Raw genomic sequence first — 18,641 nt, 5'->3', positions numbered from 1 at the left:
CAACGCCTCGGGCAACGCTGTTCGTCTGGCACTAGCCTTTATCAAGGTATAATCTCCTTGATGTGCCGAGCTCTGATAATCTCCCCTTCATAATCCACCTGACCACCTGGGCTGATTTCCTGGACTTTCAACTCGCGCCTTCGCGCAATGTCTATCTCCCGGAAACGCCGTCACGGTCAAGCGAGGATCTTTTTGTCAAAGACGCCAGATAGTCTAGACCACCTTTGCACTTATCTCCCGCCACTCACCCCCCCCCCTTCTATCCACGTGTATATGGACAAACTTCATCGTCCGATCTCATTCACGCTGGAGAGCCCACAGGGAGCACATCTAACTCTTGCTTGAGCTCTAGACTATTTTCATTCCCTTATTTCACTTTGGATTGGTGGTATGTAACTTTGTAAAGTGCTTGAGAACCATTTTACTTAGTAATGTATATATATATTTGTGCATTTATTACTACATTATTTGTGTACCTATTTGTGCATTCTTATCATGGATAATGTAAGTAGATTACTGTGTACTTATATTTTATATCATGACTTTTGTGGCTAAATGTTCAAACCAGCTGGACTAGAGTTTATTAACAATTCTTACCAGATGTATTTAGCTCTTTAACTATTATTAATTTAACTCTGATGTATTAGCGCTCGGCACGAGCTTTTGATAAATTATCAATGATTAATTCCTTGGCAGGGAGTTATCAAAGCATTTCTGTAAACATGTCTTATTACTGAGTATGTATCTACTTGTGCTCTATATTTACTTATGTGGGAACATGGGCGAGTATCAAACGTTGATCTCTTCTTCCCCTTTCATCTCATTTATCTTAGTGATGTATGTACTTGCTATTCACCGTGATTGGTTAGCGTCACTTATATTACTTATCATATATCACTTGTTACTGTTTGTTATTTCCCTTTATGGGAGTCCCCATTATTATTGTTATCCCCCTTGATGGGACACTATATTCATTTGTTAGTTCCCTTTGATATTTATGAAACTAGATTATAGTTTCTCCACATCAGTCTGAAGATGTCCTTCACGGAAAGGCATCTACCTCCCAGTGTTATCATTATGGCTAAACCAACGCATACATCATATCGTTACAGCTTTTATCTATAGGCAACATCCGCCTGAAATCTTAGCAACCTAAGGCTGATAACAGATTTGCTGGCACCAGATCTGCAGACATCAGTCCTACTCATCCTTCAAGAGTCCAAGTAACAACGCTAGCCACAGACTCGTCACTGGCTTATCTGATTGGTAGACGCAGCTTAGCTCTGCAACCATACAAGTTGGACTGCACACGGAGCCTGGATCCACTACGCCAGCCCACCAGCAGACAGCATCAGTATCAGCCACACCAGTCTCACCAGTGCAGCACCGGACCAAAAGCTAAGCAACCAGCCTAATGACACTCAGACCACTTGGTTCTAATATCTGATGATGATAGTCCTATATATTGTTACGTATTTCTGAATCTTCTGGCTAGATGTATTAGTTGGCACACAAATAAAAACACAGCAAAGAACTTGACGACTAAACTTTCAGTTCACTCTACCCTAGTTAACTTGCATCGAGTCGTACACATTTCTCTTCCACTAGGGCCGCACACGTCTTACATCGTCTGTATCGACTGTAACGGCTCACTCACGACTCCATACGACTGACTTTCACATTAACTTTCTGGCTTATATAGAGTCCCTAATCGCTTCTCCAAAGTTGCACAAACACTCCTAGTATCCTCTGGAATAACATGTCAGGAAACGTCACATCCTGTCTTTATTTATACACGTAGATTCCAGAAAACACTCGCTGCAGTGTCATCAAGTCGGGGTCACACGTAATGACCTTTATCTGTCACTGTTCATTAGTAACTGTCCCCCTACTTAGATCTGTTCGTCCCCTGGAACAACACGTGTGGACACGTCACATCTTGTCTTTGTTTGTACATGTAGATTCCAGGGAACACTAGCTGCTGTGTCATCTCGCCGGGGTCATACGTTGACCTCTACCTATCACTGTTCATTTGTAACACTGCCCCCTTCTTAGATCTGTTCGTCCCGAACAGATTCTACTTCATCACGATACTGATGAAATCGATCGACGATCAAGTAGGAAGCTTTGGTGGTTGCCCCCTTCTCAGAGATGTTCTTTCAATCTGGCAGTTGTCCATCTTCTTTCCATAGAAGAATGGGAGCCAAATCCTCATTTTTCAGCAGTTCCTCACAAATGTTTTCATCAATCTTGGTATGGAAACATCGACCTTCAGATGACGACATTGGGCACTCTTGTCGAGAAAATTCATCAGCATTCTAACGAGTTCGTGCTTCACTGGCTGAGTTTTACATTTTCAAGCATCTTTTTACAGAGCTTCTTCAGAGATAACTAGGTTCATCACAGTACAGCAATATTCACATGCTCTTCTTTTAAACAACAGCAACTGACTTGGGTTTGTACGATGTTGGGTTGATCTTCTTGTACAGTTCTGTCACAGATGGTTACTCACTTCACAGTTCTGGCATCTTAAACTAGTTCTGTCCTTCTTGCTTCTGACTTGATTATCGTTCTTCTAAAACCTCTGTTATACTTCATCAAACCTATTCTAATGAGGAATGTTCTTAGATTATTCTTTAGTGGCTTCACACTTTCAACTGATTCGTAAGGCTTTCTTCTTTGGTCTGATGGTTCCGGACAGAATCTTTCTAACAACATTTGCTATGGAGTTTCGTTAGTGAAAGGTGGGGGTCTATCAGTGGGAGAAGTGGTGGGCTTGTTTTCTAACAACATGGGCTATGGAGTTTCATCAGTGCAGGTGGGGGTTTATCAGTGGGAGAAGGGGTGGGTTTGAATCTTGATCTTGTTGGGGCCATCCACGTTGCACTCTGCATGTGTCGCTTTCTCCGCCTCCTCCATTTGATATTTCTTTGGTTGCGTTGATGTCGTTGTCGTTGTCTTACTTTCTTGTCAATCAATGCTGATGGCAGCCACTTAGCACATAGGAAGGCATTGCATTTCATAGCTGTAGTCATCAAAACTGTTGATCTAACAAGTTGCTTCAGCATTATTCTTCGATGGGTGCTTTGCGAATGAGCTGCAAGTCCACTTGAAGGCAAGTTGTCAAACACGTCATCACCTTCATCCAAGTCTGGAGGACTCGACTGTGGGGCAGGTTGATAACATTCAACGTGCAAAGGTCCATCAACTTCAGCATCAGTTTCTATTGTAATTCCTTGACTATTACCAGGGCTTCTCACGCCTACCTTGATAGCTGTACAAGCTTCTGTTAAGTCTAGAGCTTGTTGGTGTATTTCTTGGCATTCACAGTCTTCTTGCATAGCTACGTACGTACAGTTCTTGTCAAACGCATGGGTGCAATAATCAAGCTTCGAGTTCCTCTCGTAGACACATGCAGATAGAAGACAGAAGTCTTTAAGGCCCACAGCAACAGGCTTGGACGCAGACCCAACGTTGTCTTTTTCTGTCTGGCTGGTTGAGGTACTCATATCGGGTATATCTCTAGCAAAATCTTCGGTTGAACTATAGGTCTCTTCTCTTGTTTCTTCAACTGTCTCATTCAGGTTCCCGTTGAAACAATAACAACTATCGTCTCTTTTCATTTCTTGTTGGCCACATTCGTTTGGTTTGCTATCACAGTCACAGACAGCACAGCCATCACCAGCATCTTTATCGTAATTGTCTGTTTCGCCACATCCTTGGTTGGACAATTGTTCGTTGTTCATCAGTGGTGTAGCTCTTTCATCTGTCGACTCAATCTGATAATGTTGGGTGTTCAGCAGCTCGTTAATCATGATTCTAGTTTGATCTTTTATCGTATTTGTATGTTCTTCTGTCTTGTTGGGCTTGGTAACTATTTGTTCATTCTCATTCATGGCTATGATCAACTGGTTAAATGAAGAAAATCTGGTGTTGATTTCTGATTCTATGTTCTTAATGCTCTCTTTCACCGAGTTCATTTTGTATTGCAAAGTTCTCAGGAGCTCCGTTATATTAGGTTTGATTTCAAATTGACAAGTGTCCGGATTCTCATCTTCCTCCAACAGGGCTTGTCTGAGACGTGCTGTTAGAGTTTCCTTATTTCCGTTAAGCTGTAGACCTCTTTCTCGAAGCTCTTGTCTAAGTTCTTTCATGTCAAGTTCATTAAGAAGTTTGGTGGAACACATTCTAGCCAGAAAGATCCCACTTCTGACACCAATTGTTACGTATTTCTGAATCTTCTGGCTAGATGTATTAGTTGGCACACAAATAAAAACACAGCAAAGAACTTGACGACTAAACTTTCAGTTTCATATAACTTTAATGACTATTAACTCTAACAATTCGTTACTGTAACATGTAGCGTAGAAGACTGTACAATATCTGTCAGTTTACAGTTAGCTATACTTCGTTGCAATTCATCTCTTCTCAACTTGCACCGAGTCGTATTCCACAGAACAGACCGACGACACACTTCCCAGTGTCGCTCCAGGTCTCTCAAAGCTGAACCAAGTCGTCCTCAAGTCTATCGAATCAGAGCCGTACACGTCTTACATCGACTGTAACGGCTCAAGTCCACTGTAGTTCGCTGTATAGACTTTAACAACAGTAGTCCACTCCAGTTAACTCTACCCTAGTTAACTTGCATCGAGTCGTACACATTTCTCTTCCACTAGGGCCGCACACGTCTTACATCGTCTGTATCGACTGTAACGGCTCACTCACGACTCCATACGACTGACTTTCACATTAACTTTCTGGCTTATATAGAGTCCCTAATCGCTTCTCCAAAGTTGCACAAACACTCCTAGTATCCTCTGGAATAACATGTCAGGAAACGTCACATCCTGTCTTTATTTATACACGTAGATTCCAGAAAACACTCGCTGCAGTGTCATCAAGTCGGGGTCACACGTAGTGACCTTTATCTGTCACTGTTCATTAGTAACTGTCCCCCTACTTAGATCTGTTCGTCCCCTGGAACAACACGTGTGGACACGTCACATCTTGTCTTTGTTTGTACATGTAGATTCCAGGGAACACTAGCTGCTGTGTCATCTCGCCGGGGTCATACGTTGACCTCTACCTATCACTGTTCATTTGTAACACTATGTAAATACGCTAGATCCCATACTAGCAACTGTACAGCATTTCACCTTTCATTATCTTATTTCGTATAATAAACTGTACATAAGTTTACATCTAAATATAGTATTTGTTGCCTGAATTATAACGCTGTGCTTGTAGTTTATATGTGCAAGTAAGGATTCTCAAACTATAAAATCCCCTAGACACCCAAAAAGGCCAATACTTTAATCCGACTTGTCACAATCTGCAATATTTTAAGTTTCAATATCACTGCCTGGTATGGCAATGTGAGCATTAAAAATAAAAATAAACTTAATAGAATCCTAAATGCTGCTGGTAAAATCATTGGCAAAAAACAAACCCCATTTGGGCAGTTGTTTGAGACAAACATCTATAAAAAAGATCCTCAAAATAAAGAATCACCCTTTGTGTCAGGATTTTGTGATTTTACCATCACAAAAGAGATACAAGATACCGATAGCAAAGACAAACAGACACAAACACTCTTTTGTTCCCCTGGCAATCAAATCATTAAATAAGAACAATCTGGTATAAACTTTGTCACATGTAAATTATGAGTGAGTCTGGTGTGAATGTACACTTTGGTTTCTTATAGTTATAATGTTTTTTGTTTGGTGTAATGCACAAATTGTAAGACAAATTTCCATACGGATAATAAAGATTATTATTATTATTTCATAAAAAAATACACCAATTCTAAAACAATTACGTAAAGGTAAGGGAGGCAATGTTAAACTATGTTAGCAAAGAATGGCAATCTTTTGTGTATTTTCAGTATCACTATGTCTAATGTATTTATAAAATGTACAAGAAAAGTTCACAAATATAAATATTAGTTAAAGGGTTTTTTTTCTGGTCAACTAACTGCTAAAATTAAAAGAAAACATTTATGATTGTTTATAAAGGCTAAGAATGCACTTTGTATGCAAATATCACGCACATTTTTAAAATGGACTTTTATGCAGCGACTTTCGTGCAGTAGCATGACGAGTATTTGTAGGAAACAATGCCACCTGTTCCCTCAAAATTTAAAAAATAATCAGATTTTATTTATTTTTTGTTTAGTGCCCCCAGCAGAATAAAAGAGGCTTATTTTTGTGCGTTTTGTCGGGCGGTCGGTCGTCACGTTTGGATTTTTTTAAAATCAATTCTAAAAGCTATTGAAAATCTAATGTATTCTTTAATGTTCCTCCCGTAACATCTCAAAAGTATCTATAATTGTTTGTTCCGAATTTTTTTTTTTGCAAAACTAATCAACGCCAACGTTTGTTTGCTCTTCTAACCTATATTACATTTAATTTCCATGCTTAAACGTTGGAAAAACACATTATCAATAATATGTTGTTCCGTTTTTTTTTAAATGTAAATAGCATATAAATGCTAAATCAAAATCTGTATACTGACAGTTATATTTCATTAACCGTAAAAATGTTCCGAATATTGTTTTACAAAAAATGAATGATGTCAAATGATTGTTTGAAATCGCATAATTGACTAATATTACACCTATAATCTTTGACAATACGTCACTATAGTTTGATTATCGATATCAAATTGTTCCGTATTTTCATCTGTAAACAAAATTCAAAAATATTTCTAAAAAAAATTTACTAGAAACGATTATTGAAAATCACTTTTTAAACTTATTTTACAATTATTTTTTTTTTGCTGAAACATAACAAATGGTTTTTAATCGATAAAGAATGTTCCGGATTTTGTTTTGAAAAGAAATCGACCTACATTACTTACAAATTGTTGCCAAAAATTTCAGAATTTATTTTTTATTTAAAAATCTATTAACGCAAAATAACAGTTTGAAATCCCTCTTCTAATTAATAAAACAAATAATCTTTTTATTTACGATAAAATATTGTTCCGGATTTTTATGTAAAATATTTGAATTGTATTTTTTATTTAAAATCTCACTTCTCTCTTACAGCACATTTAATTTTCTAGCTAAAACGTTACAAAATCTAATTATCGTTAATATTATGTTCCTATTTTTAAGGAAAACAACTTCCAAATACCCAAGTATGGTATTGTTACGAATGAACAGTGACAGGTAGAGGTCACTATGTGTGACCCCGGCGAGATGACACAGCACCGAGTGTTCTCTGGAATCTATGTGTGTAAACAAAGACAGGATGTGACGTGCCATAACGTGTTGTTCCAGAGGACGAACAGATCTACGAAGGGGGCAGTGTTACAAATGAACAGTGAAAGTTAGAGGTCACTACGTGTGACCTTAGTGAGATGACACTGCAGCAGGTGTTCTCTGGAATCGACATGTATAAACAACGACAGGATGTGATGTTTCCTCCCATGTTGTTCCAGAGGATACTAGCAGTGTTTTTGCAACAATAGACAAACGATTAGGGACTGTATATAAACCAGAGAGTTGATGTGAAAAGGGTCAGTACAGTCGTCGTTACTGTTGTCTACTGTGCGAGACAGTAGAAGAGAGTGGACTGGAGTCGTTACAGTCGATACAGTCAATGTAAGACGTATACGCTACATGTTACAGTGACGAATTGTTATAGTTATAATTGCATAAAGTTATATAAAGCTGAAAGTTGAGTCGTCAAGTTCTTTGCAGTGTTTTTTTTTATTTGTGTGCCTAGTACATTTAGCCAGAAGATCAGAAATACGTAACAATTGGTGTCAAAAGTGGGATGTTTTCTGGCTGAAATGTCTTCGAGGAAACTACTTAACCAGCTGTTGGTCAAAGAATTAAGGCAGGAACTTCGCGAGAGAGGTCTGCAGCTCAACGGTAACAAAGAAACACTAACAGAACGCCTAAGACAGGCCCTTATTGAGGAAGATCAAGATCCAGATGAATACATATTTGAATTAAACCCAGATATGACAGAGATCCTGAGTAACATGCAGGGCCAGATGGACTTAATGAAGGAGAGCCTCAAGAAAATAAACGCCATGAAAAAGTAAATGAACAGATGAGCTCTATGAATGAGAAGATTGACCAGAGAGTCAACACTGTGGAAAAAGAAATGGAAGAGATAAGGACTCATGTCCGAGAACAACTGAGCAAGGAACGGGGTACTAGAACAAAAACATTAGTGCCCGAAATCTCTGGGAAGATAAAGCCGCCTGTGTTTGATGGATCCATCTCATGGACTGTTTACAAAAGACAGTTTGAGGCAGCGGCCAAGGTTAATAACTGGAACACTGAAGAAGAGAAAGCGACTGCTCTGGTGTTAGCTTTAAGAGGGAAGGCAGCAGAACTGCTCCAGTCAATAACAAATCAACAAGATTACGCTGCCATTGTTAAGGCTATGGAGCTCCGTTACGGAGACGAACATTTACAAGAAGTTTATAGAGTTCAGTTGAAAACCCGACAACAACGCTCCGGTGAAACCTAGCAAGAGCTAGAGGCGGACATAGAACGTCTTGCTCATTTGGCATATCCGACAGCAGCACAAGACTTTCTGGACGTCGTTATCACTGATTCATTCATTGATGCTATTCGAGATCCAGGCAATAAGAATCAGTGGTAAGCGCAAATCCAGCGAAGCCCTGGTCTACGCCCTCTCCTATGAAGCCGCCAAAAACGCCTCTAAGAATATCCATCATGGGCGTATGCTGGAAGTCCAAGAAGAAGATCTTACACAACTTCTCAGAAGGGTAACTGAAGTGCTAGAAGAACGCAGACCAAATAAGAAGCAAGAAGGACAGAATAGAACCAGTGTACGTTGTTGGAATTGTGGAGAACCTGGCCATCTACAAAGGAACTGCACGAGAAGATTTCCCCGACAAACAGAGTATCAGCACAGACCGGAGACAGATGCAAGGTCAGGTGCTCATGGCTACCAGGGAAACTAACTTTCGCCGGTTTTATGGGGCAAAAATCGGCGATCAAGAACATGACAGCCCCTGCAACTATAATTCCAGTCGCTGAGTTAGGGAAGAATAAAAGTCTGTACATCAATGGTAAAATTGGATCTCGAAATTACCGTTTTCTTCTAGATACTGGCGCCTCATGTTCAGTCATTCGTCCAGACATTGTCAAAAAGAACGAAATCAAGAAAGTGAACTCTTACTCCTTGAAGACGGCCATTGGAGAGATGATGCCTATACATGGACTGACAAATATAAACTTTGAGCTCGGGCATCAGTCATTTATACATGAATTTCTGATCGCTAGCATTACGGATGACTGTATTATTGGGCTCGATTTTATGCAGAAATGTGAATTCTCTCTGAGCATCGGAGGTGGTACTTTGAAATGTGGAGATGTTGAGATTCCCTTGCTCGGGGATGAAGATGAAGAGAATGGTCAAATAAGAAGAATCCTTTTAACAGAAGATACAAGTTTGCCAGCTCAGTCTGAAGCAATTATCTGGGGAAAGTTAGAGCATGGTCAAACTGCAACGATGACGGCGATAGTGGAAGGCATTGAAAATGACAACAGCGGAATGGCAGTAGGAAAAACATTGGTCCTTGTCGGAAAAGATCAAAAGGTGCCCGTCAGAATCATGAACCTCGGCCTACAGGAGAGACATCTAGAGAAAGACAGCCCCATCGCAATATGTAATACTCTTGACCTGATCAGAAACTGTAATAATGATATCACGATCGTTAAATCCACCAAACCTTTCAATCCACAAATTACCAAGCTCCTGACAGAAATGAAAGTGAATTTATCAGATGAGCAGTACAACAAAGCGGAATAGTTGATCATGGAGTTTGCAGATATTCTGCCATCTGATGAAACAGACTGCGGACGGACAAACATGGTACAACATCGAATAGACACTGGAAACACCAGACCGATTCGACAGCCACCACGTCGCTTGCCGCTAGCAAAGCAACAAGAAGCTATGGACATGATAGAGGGCATGACGCAGCAAGGAATCATTGAGCCCTCAAATAGTCCTTGGTGTTCGCCTATTGTCTTAGTAAAGAAGAAGGATGGATCTATGCGATTTTGTGTAGATTACAGAGCTCTGAATGAAGTCACACATAAATATAGTTATCCACTTCCTAGAATCGACGATACTTTGGACACGCTTGCAGGGTCCCAGGTATTTTCTACTCTCGACCTAAAGAGTGGGTATTGGCAAGTTAAAATGCATCCCAATGATAGAGAGAAAACCGCCTTCTCTGCTGGCAACGGCCTCTGGCAATTTACTGTGATGCTATTCGGTCTCTGCAACGCACCAGCCACCTTTGAACGATTGATGGAGAGGGTTTTACGAGGAATTCATTGGACTACATGACTTGTTTACCTTGATGACATTATTGTCATTGGCAAAACGTTTGAAGAGCACCTTGCAAATTTGAAGGAAGTATTTCAACGGATAAGAAGTGCGGGAATGAGACTCAGCCCAAAGAAGTGTTCCTTATTCAGGAAAAACGTTAAGTACCTTGGTCACATTGTGTCAAATGACGGAGTCAGCACTGACCCTGACAAAGTTGAGGCAGTGAAACGATGGCCTACGCCAATTAATATCCATGAGCTGAGAAGTTTCTTGGGACTCTGTACATACTACCGACGTTTCGTGCCAAATTTCTCAAACATCTGTAAGGTCCTTCATCAACTGACAGAGCAAAAGAGGCCATTTATTTGGACATCTGAATGTCAAGAAGCTTTCGAGAGGCTGAAAAACACACTATCCTCATCACCAGTATTGGCCTACCCCATTCCAGGGAAGACATTCATACTCGACACAGATGCAAGCAACACTGGAATAGGCGCAGTCTTGTCCCAAAAGGTGGATGAAACTGAACGAGTCATCGCATACTTCAGTCGAAGCCTATCGAGAGCTGAAAGGAACTACTGTGTGACGAGACGTGAATTGCTGGCTGTTGTGGATGCAATAAAACATTTCCACAAGTACCTATACGGGCAGAAAATTATCTTAAGGTCAGATCACGCAGCTCTGCAATGGTTGCTTTCGTTTAAGAGCCCTGAAGGTCAGGTGGCAAGGTGGATCGAACGTCTTCAAACCTATGAATTTGAAACTAAGCACCGAAAAGGGCAAATTCACCAAAATGCTGATGCACTGTCTCGACGACCCTGCAAAGCAGAATGTAAGCACTGCAAGAGGGCTGAAGAAAAGGAGGTAGCTGTCAATTGTCTTCGGCTCGGAGTAGATGTTTCCGGACCCTGGTGTGATAAAAGGATTCGAGAGGACCAAATGCAAGATGAAGATCTGGCTCCCATTCTTCTATGGGAAGAAGATGGACAACGGCCAGATTGGAAAGACATCTCTGAGAAGGGGGTATCCACCAAGGCATACTGGGCTCAGTGGGACACGCTGACGTTGGTCAATGGTGTCATCAAAAGAGTTTCGGAATCTATTGATGGAACATCCAATCGCCTTCAGCTGATGTTACCGAAGGTGAGAGTTGCTGAAGTACTGAAAGAGATGCATAATGGCGCTAGCGGATCTCATCTTGGTGTCAATAAGACTCTGGAAAAGGTTCGTCAGCTGTTCTACTGGTTCAGATATAGAGAGTATGTAGAGGAATGGTGTCGAAGGTGCGACATATGTGCGGCAGCAAAAGGCCCTCGACGCAAAACTAGGGGTCTTTTGCAACAGTATAATGTTGGTGTTCCATTCGAGAGAATCGCAATAGATGTAGCAGGCCCATTTCCTGAAACCAAGAAAGGAAACAAATACATCTTAGTAGTCATGGACTATTTCAGCAAATGGCCAGAAGCTTATGCCATACCAAATCAAGAAGCTATTACAGTGGCCGAAACACTCGTGGATAACTGGATCAGTCGCTTTGGTGTACCTAATGAGTTGCACTCTGACCAGGGCAGGAACTTCGAGTCCAAAGTTTTCCAGGAGATGTGCAAGACACTTGGCATCGAAAAGACTCACACGACAGCTCTCCATCCGCAATCTGATGGGATGGTGGAGCGATTCAACAGAACCCTAGAACAACATCTGTCTAAGGTTACTGATGACCGACAAGACGACTGGGACACTCATATCCCCATGTTCCTCATGTCATACAGAGGATCCGTTCATAGCACCACAGGATATACCCCAGCGAAGATGTTATTTGGTCGTCAGCTTCGTCTACCATGTGACCTGTTATTTGGGATTCCGAGAGATACGCCAGTGTCTTCAACTGAATATGTCACCAATCTCCGAAGACGATTGGAGAATGCTCATGTATTGGCCCGCAGAAACATCAAGACCAACGGTGACCTGATGAAAACGATGTATGACAAACGGGCCAATACGTCGGGGTTCCATGAGAATGATCTAGTGTGGCTCTATAACCCACAGAGACGAAAAGGCAGATCCCCGAAGCTCCAAAGAGACTGGGAAGGTCCATACCGTGTCGTGAAAAGAATAAACGACGTGGTCTACCGGATACAGTCCACGGTCCAAGCTGAAGGTTGTCCACGTTGATCGACTCCATCAGTACCGTGGTGAAATAGAATCTGTTCGGGACAAACAGATCTAAGAAGGGGGCAGTGTTACGAATGAACAGTGACAGGTAGAGGTCACTATGTGTGACCCTGGCGAGATGACACAGCACCGAGTGTTCTCTGGAATCTATGTGTGTAAACAAAGACAGGATGTGACGTGCCCTCACGTGTTGTTCCAGAGGACAAACAGATCTACGAAGGGGGCAGTGTTACAAATGAACAGTGAAAGTTAGAGGTCACTACGTGTGACCTTAGCGAGATGACACTGCAGCAGGTGTTCTCTGGAATCGACATGTATAAACAACGAAAGGATGTGATGTTTCCTCCCATGTTGTTCCAGAGGATACTAGCAGTGTTTTTGCAACAATAGACAAGCGATTAGGGACTGTATATAAACCAGAGAGTTGATGTGAAAAGGGTCAGTACAGTCGTCGTTACTGTTGTCTACTGTGCGAGACAGTAGAAGAGAGTGGACTGGAGTCGTTACAGTCGATACAGTCAATGTAAGACGTATACGCTACATGTTACAGTGACGAATTGTTATAGTTATAATTGCATAAAGTTATATAAAGCTGAAAGTTGAGTCGTCAAGTTCTTTGTAGTGTTTTTTTTTATTTGTGTGCCTAGTACATTTAGCCAGAAGATCTGAAATACGTAACAGTATGAAAATCTCTCAACAAGGCTGTGGTACATTTAATTTTTATACGAGACCATCCCAAAAATTTAATTAACGGTTTTACATTTACCTGGAATTCTATTTTTCTCTTACTATTTATACAAACATCCGGAACAATATATTATATATATATATATACTTAAATCTATTGCTTTCATACTTAAAACTATTGCGATGTTTTGAAACGAAAACTAAAGGTTAATCAAATTTTCAATAGCTTTTAGGTTGTTTTTTTTTCATATTAACATGATGGACAGACAGACTGACAGACAAAACGCACAAAAAAATGAGGCTTTAATCTTCTTTAAATAAATTGTAATAGAATGCAGTGCGCCATTGTCTATGAAGCCTCGTTAAATATCTCGTGTTAATAAAGACATTTTTTTTTGGTACTAGCCTGTTGTGACGTAATGGAATTTTTTTCCTTTGACGTCATTGGAATGGATTCTTTAAATGTAACGCTTAAAAACTCTGTGCACCAATGTCTATGATCCCTCGAAAAATTACTCGTATTGATTAAGGCATTTTTTTAAATTCTAACTAGCTGTGTGACGTGGTGGATTTTTTTTGACGTCATATGGAATTAATTCTTAAAATGAAATGCTAAAAGAACTAACTTGGTACACCAATGTCTATGAACACTCGATAACTGGCTCGTATTGATGAAGGCGTTTTTTAATCTAACTAGGCCGTGTGACGTAGTGGTTTTTTTTGACGTCATATGGAATTAATTCTTTGAAAAGCACTCGATGCACCATGTCTATGAACCCTTAACAAGCTGCTCGTATTAATTAATGACATTTTTAGTCTAACTAGGTCGTGTGACGTAGTGGATTTTTTTCTTTTGACGTCATATGAAATACATTCTTCAAATGAAATGCTAAAACAACTCGTACCCTAAATAATATTTGCGCATTGAACTAGAGAGTCGCAGCTTAACACCAAAAGAGCCGCATGTGGCTCGCGAGGCGCAGGTTGCCAACACCTTATCTAGACTATAAAAAAAACAAAAGATCGGACAATAAGTTAGGTCAATTACCGATAGTTTCTTTGTTGTTGTTTTTTAAATCTCTACAATGAAAATAAATAGATCAAAACAGTGAGGTAGATCTAAATAACGGTAGTTTTTTTGTTTTGTTTCTAAATCTGTGGAATGAAAAACAGATCAAAATAGAGAAACGGTAGTTTCTTTGTATCTAAACCTAGACTTTAAAACCAAAAAGAGGGTAACAGTAAGAGTAAGGTAGTTTCTTTGTATCTGCTATTAAAACAAAAACAAAAAAATTACCCCATGGATACCGGTACACATTCCGGACAACACTTATGCGATGGCTGGTAAATTTCTGTACCTTCTTGTTCACACGTCAGAGTCCCACAATCTTCTATTGTGCATTGAGCGGAATTTAGTGATTTTGACCAACACTGGCACCAGGTGCACAGATCAATGTTATAAAATTCGCCTTGCTGTAAACATCATTTAGAATAGTAGATATGTGCAAGGCATTATAATACAGTAGAATCATTAAACAATTTGTCAATGGCTATTGAGCCCCACGATTTTGACCGCCAAGTGTATGCGTACTTAGCCTCTCGACCACGCGTCCACAAAACAAGATTAATAACTAGAACAGACACAAAATAGACAGTGAGATTCATAACAAATGAATATTCACAAATGATTACATTAAGACATTTTTAACAAGATTACAAAGAGAGTTTGTGTTACACAAACTCAGGGGCGGTAGAGTGAAAATGATTAATCCTCGCTCCTTTTTATAATTTGTGCTAACGATTGCATTTGGCATTAAAGAATATGTGTGGGGTGACTCGAGATAAGAATTTAATTTATAGCAAATATAAAGTATATTAGTGACAGATTTTTTTTATATTTTGGAATTTCTCAACTATAATACAAAAAGAAAAAGTATTGGTTTGTCCGATGGGCGGAAGGCGATTGCACGTATCGCCCCTCCCACCTGGTACAACCCTTTTTCATTTTATATTTACTAATGATAAAATTTGAAATTAGAGTGTGGTGCGACATAATATACAAATGGGCTCACATATCAGTACAATAGACAGACTGTTACATGTTAGTACGAACTTCAACTAAATTTGTTCACAAACTATGATTTCTCCATAAAAATAGGACCGCCCCCCCCCACTCAGAGGGCTAGAGTGGGGAGGACAGTAGATGCAATCGCCCCCCCCCCTTAACCCCACCGAATCGGCAAAGATACCAGAAGGGGAGCGACATAATTTAAAATTATATTTTATTTCAACTAATTTTGTTCACAAACTATGATTTCCCAATAAAAGTAGGACCCCCCCCCCCACACTCAAAGGGTTTAGGTGGGCAGGGCAGTAGAGTTATTCTCCCCCCCCCCCCCCAAATCGGCCAACAGGGGAACGACATAATATAAAGATCGGTTAAAACACCAATAACAAGTTTTAATCATATTTTAATCATATTTATTTTATTCTGTAAGCAAGCTGTGATTTCTGCGATTTGTTCATCAGTGGATGTAAGGAGAATGCGTTTCTGCTGTGAAAAATGCAAGGAAACGCTTTTGGCGTCGGTGCTTCGCCCCGAATCCCACTGAGATGGCTTAAAGCGCTGTCTCAAACCCCCAAGCTATCAAATGAAAGGCCTCAACATTACTGTTTTTTTTTTCTCTTTTTTTTTTTTATCCGAAAGTTGAGAAACACTGTTTTTTTATTCTCATATTTATATATTTATATATGCTTATATATATTTATGCACAGGGTTAGGTTTTATTGGGTGTTAGGGTTAGGGTTTGGAAAAAAATCGCCCCCCCCTCCAAAGTTCTGGATCCGCTAGTGTGTGCATATTGGGCTGTATCAAAACAACCGGTTTGGAGAAAAGATCTCTCCAGGAGATGCACATTATGCGTCGCAGACAGCGTAAGTGAAAGTTATGTAATCTATGCTCTTGACGAATGTAAATTGCTCAGCTCTCACTGCCAGAAAAAAAAAGTATGATCAAAACATAGAATTTTGATTCCTGCAGTCAATTTGGTATTTTCCCAGACGCGCTTAGAGAGTTTTGTCATTGCCTCAGAAGCATTTCCTATTCTTTTTGTCAGCTCAGTGTCTAAATTTAGTTTGCTGGCTATTGTTGTTCCCTAGTAGGGGAATTTTTCAGGATTATAAACTTGCAAAAGTATTGACAAACAGACAGACAGCACAGACAGACAGACAGACTGACAGACAGACAGACAGACTGACAGACAGACAGACAGATAGATAGATAGATAGATAGATAGATAGATAGATAGATAGATAGATAGATAGATAGATAGATAAGATAGAGAGATATAGATATAGAGAACCTTGATGATAGGCTACGTTGTAATTTTTTTTAGAAAGTAGAAAAAAATATTTAGTACTTACTTTACAATCATCTTTGCACTTTCTATTTTCATTCCTATAGCCATGTCCTTTTCGACCACCTAACGCATTCAACAAGAGTGCGCCTAAAATGAGCACTCCAATCAATGTGTCAGCAGCCATGGTGGTAAAATAAAATGTTTGAATTCGATTCGTTTTTTTCAATATATAGTGAGAGAATTTTTTTTTTTCAGTAGACACTAAATGTTTTAAACTACTTTGTATGTGCTTGCATGCGTGCTGCAACGATCTATTTAGAACAGGACTCGTGGCTGACGTCTTGTAAACTAAAATCAATACTAAGCATTAGCGAAGTTTTTTTAAAAAAAGGAACCGGTTTTATAATCACTTGAAATTTATCAAAATGCTGAAATTACCCACCGACTACGCCCGTTTATTTGTTCCCTGCAAAAAAGGTCCGCATTTTAATGCTACCGGGCAGTACCGCTTTAGGTAATTGGGGCCCCTAGGCGAAGTTAGTTTGGTGCCCCCAAATGAAAAATACAAATAAAGGATAAACTGTGAAAAAAATAAAAATATTCAATTTATATACCCCAACAATAACAGTTGGGACAAGCTTCCATATTTCTTTAATTTAAAAAAATCTTTTTAGTCCCTGCTACCCCTAAAATACAGTTAGTTCTAGCATCAGTTACGCGGAATTGGAACAGCCCGTAGAATCTCCTTCTTTCTCTCTCTCTCTCTCTCTCATTCTCTCTCTCCTCCACTCTCTCTTTCTCTCTCTCTTTATATGACTCTACATTGCGCACTGTCATTTGGCGCGACACTGTGTACCAGATGACACGAGAGAGAACAGAGGAGGGAGGATGGCCGATGATTAGAAATGTAAACAAGAAGGCCTGAGATGTGATTCTGGATTTGGCTCTAGATCCAGTTTATAACTGATTATTAAACGTTCTATTTTATATCACTTTCATTGAGGTTGATTGCTAAGTTATAGCAATTGGTGTCAGAAGTGGGATCCTCAACGAAAGTGGAGAAGAAGGTCTAGATCTAGGTATAAGACATTGAACGATTCCATTTTCAGGGAGATCAACATAAGTTTTGGTTTTAGTTGATCAACATTTTGATACGGGATGGCGTCTAAGAAAACACTTAGTCAACTGTCATTACAGGAACTTAGACAGGAACTGAGAGGGAGGGAGCTGAACGTAAGCGGCAACAAGAAGGCACTCATAGAACGAATTAGGCAAAGGATCATAGATGAAGAGCAGGATCCGGACACCTATTTGTTTGAAAAAGAACCGGATATGAGGGATCATTTTCAATCGATGCAAGAACAAATGAAGGAAGACCTGAAATCAGTAAAGGATGAACTTAAAGACGAATTAGGTAATAAACTGAGCTCAATAGCATCCTTTGTGTCCGAATTGAAAAATGACATAGACAGTTTCAAACAACAATTAAGAAATGAGGTCGCTGAATTAAGGTCCCAAATGGTGGGAGATGTTGATTCTAAAATTCAACAATTACGAAATGAAATGAAGGCGGAGCTGCAAAAGAAACAAGATGCGGGTGCCACTGTGACTGAAATGACGGGAAGATTAAACCACCGGTGTTTGACGGCTCTGTATCTTGGTCGGCGTATCGATTACAATTCGAGGCGGCGGCGCAAATCAACAGATGGGATACCCAGGCAGAGAAAGCAACTGGTCTTATGTTGGCACTCAGAGGAAAGGCAGCCGAATTGTTACAGACTATGACGGATCGGACAGACTACGATGCCATGGTCAAAACAATGGAACTACGATACGGCAATGAACACCTGCAGGAAGTTTTCAGGATGCAATTAAAGAATCGACAACAGAAGAGCGGTGAGACATTACAGGAATTAGCAGCAGACATAGAACATCTCGCCCGTCTTGCTTATCCATCGGCAACACAGGAACTTTTGGATGTTCTGATCACAGATGCCTTTATAGATGGAATGCGAGATTCGGAACTTAAGAAGGCCATCCGAATAAACTATTGCTTTCGATGTCCTTGATATGAGTGCTTCAATGGGCATGACCA

The 18,641-nt window shown here is 40.0% G+C and overlaps 1 protein-coding gene across 1 annotated transcript in view; it reads right to left on the bottom strand.

The window, feature by feature from the left end:
- Window positions 1-18,641, bottom strand: part of LOC129926023 (uncharacterized) — a 37,750-nt gene that overhangs the window by 12,498 nt on the left and 6,611 nt on the right. Inside the window, exons 2-3 of the mRNA XM_056027837.1 lie at window positions 16,611-16,894; window positions 14,485-14,660 (exon numbers count right to left, since the gene is read on the bottom strand). Of these exons, the coding sequence (XP_055883812.1) occupies window positions 14,485-14,660; window positions 16,611-16,730 (296 nt within the window). The 5' untranslated portion in view covers window positions 16,731-16,894. The remainder of the gene's footprint in view (window positions 1-14,484; window positions 14,661-16,610; window positions 16,895-18,641) is intronic.

The sequence above is a fragment of the Biomphalaria glabrata genome, chromosome 4 (assembly GCF_947242115.1).
Source record: "Biomphalaria glabrata chromosome 4, xgBioGlab47.1, whole genome shotgun sequence".
Taxonomy (NCBI): domain Eukaryota; kingdom Metazoa; phylum Mollusca; class Gastropoda; family Planorbidae; genus Biomphalaria; species Biomphalaria glabrata.
The sequence above is the reverse complement of the archived record's forward strand: the minus strand, read 5'-3'. Positions and strand labels throughout refer to the sequence as shown.